This window comes from Rhagoletis zephyria, unplaced genomic scaffold, assembly GCF_001687245.7.
Source record: "Rhagoletis zephyria isolate East Lansing unplaced genomic scaffold, Rhagoletis_zephyria_1.1 Rzeph_scaffold_01686, whole genome shotgun sequence".
Classification (NCBI taxonomy): Eukaryota; Metazoa; Arthropoda; class Insecta; order Diptera; family Tephritidae; genus Rhagoletis; species Rhagoletis zephyria.
The window spans coordinates 109,798-111,943 of NW_016158770.1; the positions used below are offsets into that span (position 1 = coordinate 109,798).

The 2,146-nt window shown below is 30.4% G+C and overlaps 1 protein-coding gene across 1 annotated transcript; it reads left to right on the top strand.

Moving 5' to 3' along the window:
* Positions 1–263: 263 nt before the first annotated feature.
* On the top strand, positions 264–2,060 carry LOC108364837 (dystrophin-like; the record flags this gene model as incomplete). Its single annotated transcript, XM_017618686.1, has 2 exons — positions 264–463; positions 1,927–2,060. Coding segments are annotated over exons 1-2 (334 nt in total), but the record flags the coding sequence as incomplete, so codon positions are not given.
* Positions 2,061–2,146: the final 86 nt, after the last annotated feature.

The window sequence follows — 2,146 nt, forward strand, 5'->3', positions numbered from 1 at the left end:
GTTGGGACGACTATTCGGAAAAAAAAACCTGTTTTTACGTTGCTCTGACCGGGAATCGAAGCTTGGTTCACTACTGGCGAATATAAATGTTATCGGGGTGTTTAATTAAAGAGCTGCTCACATGAATTGGTTTATAGAATTGATTTTTATTGAGGTTTAAGTTACAGCTTTTCTTGCACTGTATAAAGGCTGAGGCTAAATTGAAACTGCAAATTCGGAAACCATTTCCATTTAACATTTCAATATTTTTGTCCTCTTCCAGAATGAAACTACTCCAAATTGCAATGGACGAACGTCAAAAGGTACTTTGCAATGCTGGCGCAAATCAGGCTTTAGAAAACGGTGAAGATGGCCGCACAACATCGAATAGTGGCACAATCGGGCCATTACCCAATCTGGGACAGAGCGTTAAGCCGCCTTGGGAACGAGCAACGACAGCAGCCAATGTGCCTTACTACATTGAGTGAGTAAACGAAAAAAGTATAAAACAAGGATAGGAAATACGTCTACTAGGTAATCGATGCATGAAATTATTTTTACGCAAAGCTTCTTTGCGCTCGGCTCGGATTATGTAGATTACTATAAACATACAGATTCAGATTAAGGATGAGGATAAAGAATAAGGTTAAGGACAACTAAAGATTAAGAACAAGATAAAGACTAATATCAGGATTAGGATTAAAAATAAGTTTAATATTAAAATTAAGCTAAAGATTAAAACTAGGATTAATATTAACATACAAATTAAGATTAGGGTTAAGATTGGAAATAAGGCCAAGAAGAAGAAGGCAAAGATAAGAAATAACTTTAACAAGAATAAGAATAAGATTCAGGTTAAGATTAAGATTAAGATTACAATTAAGATTAAGGAAAAGATAAAGATTAAGAATACGGTTAAGGAAAAGATAAAGACTATGATTAAGATTAAGGCTAAGATTAAGATTAGAAACAACATAAAGATTCAGACTAAGATTATGATTAGGAATAAAATTAATAGTAACATTAAAATTAAGATTGATATTAAAATTAAGATAAATATAAAGACTAAATATTAAGACTAGGATTAGGATTAACATTTAAATTAAAATTAAGATTAAAATTTAATTAAATTAGGATCTAAGATTAAAATTGACATTAAGACTGGGATTAAGTTTAACAACTAAACTAATTTTAAGATTAAGATTAAGATTTAGAAAAAGGTGAAGAAGACCCTTAAGATTTAAATTATCATTAAAATTAGAATTGGGATTAGAATGAATATGAATGATTTTTATGCAGATAAATGCCCGTACAATATGCTAAGCTTTACGGATATTTGGAAGAAGAGGAAAATTCATTTCAGTCACGCGGGGAATCCTCGCAATTTTTTTTTTTATTAATCCAGGGATTGTAACGGCTATGAGGTTTATAATAAAAATCACAATTTAACCGTTAATATTTAATTTTTGCGATCAGATAGAAAGAATAATTTTTATTTTGGGTTTTTATTTTTTCGAACAATTATTATTACCGTTGTTTTCAGAGTAAACTCTTTAGATTATAAAATGTATAAAGTGGTGCATAAAAACGCAGTATCCATTATAACGGTTGCAAATGCTAACAAAATAGTATTCCAAATTAACGATTTTTTTATCGACAAAAAATTAAAAACAAAGAATAACGACTAAATTTGATGGAAAAAATAAGAATTTAAATGCAATGGATTAGATTGACCGCAGAAATAAAGATAAAAAAAATAAAAATGGACCAAAACTAAAAATCTTGGTATTTAATGTTCATTTTCGGTCCCGGTTTTATATCAATTACAGCGTGGTACATCCTTTTAGCAATTCAGATATCAATAACAATTAAATATAGTTATATCTTCTAAATGATATTCGTGACTAATTAATATTATTACCTTAAATTCACTGTCCACCTTACCAGTCACGAACGCGAAACCACCCACTGGGATCATCCAGAAATGATAGAACTAATGAAGAGCTTAGCCGATCTTAACGAAATACGTTTCTCAGCCTATCGTACTGCGATGAAATTGCGCGCTGTGCAAAAGCGTTTAGGTAAGTAAAAATAAAAACAAACGAAAAACTAGTTTTATTTATGTACAAATTAAATAAATAAATTTACGGCACGTGACCACCAGCGT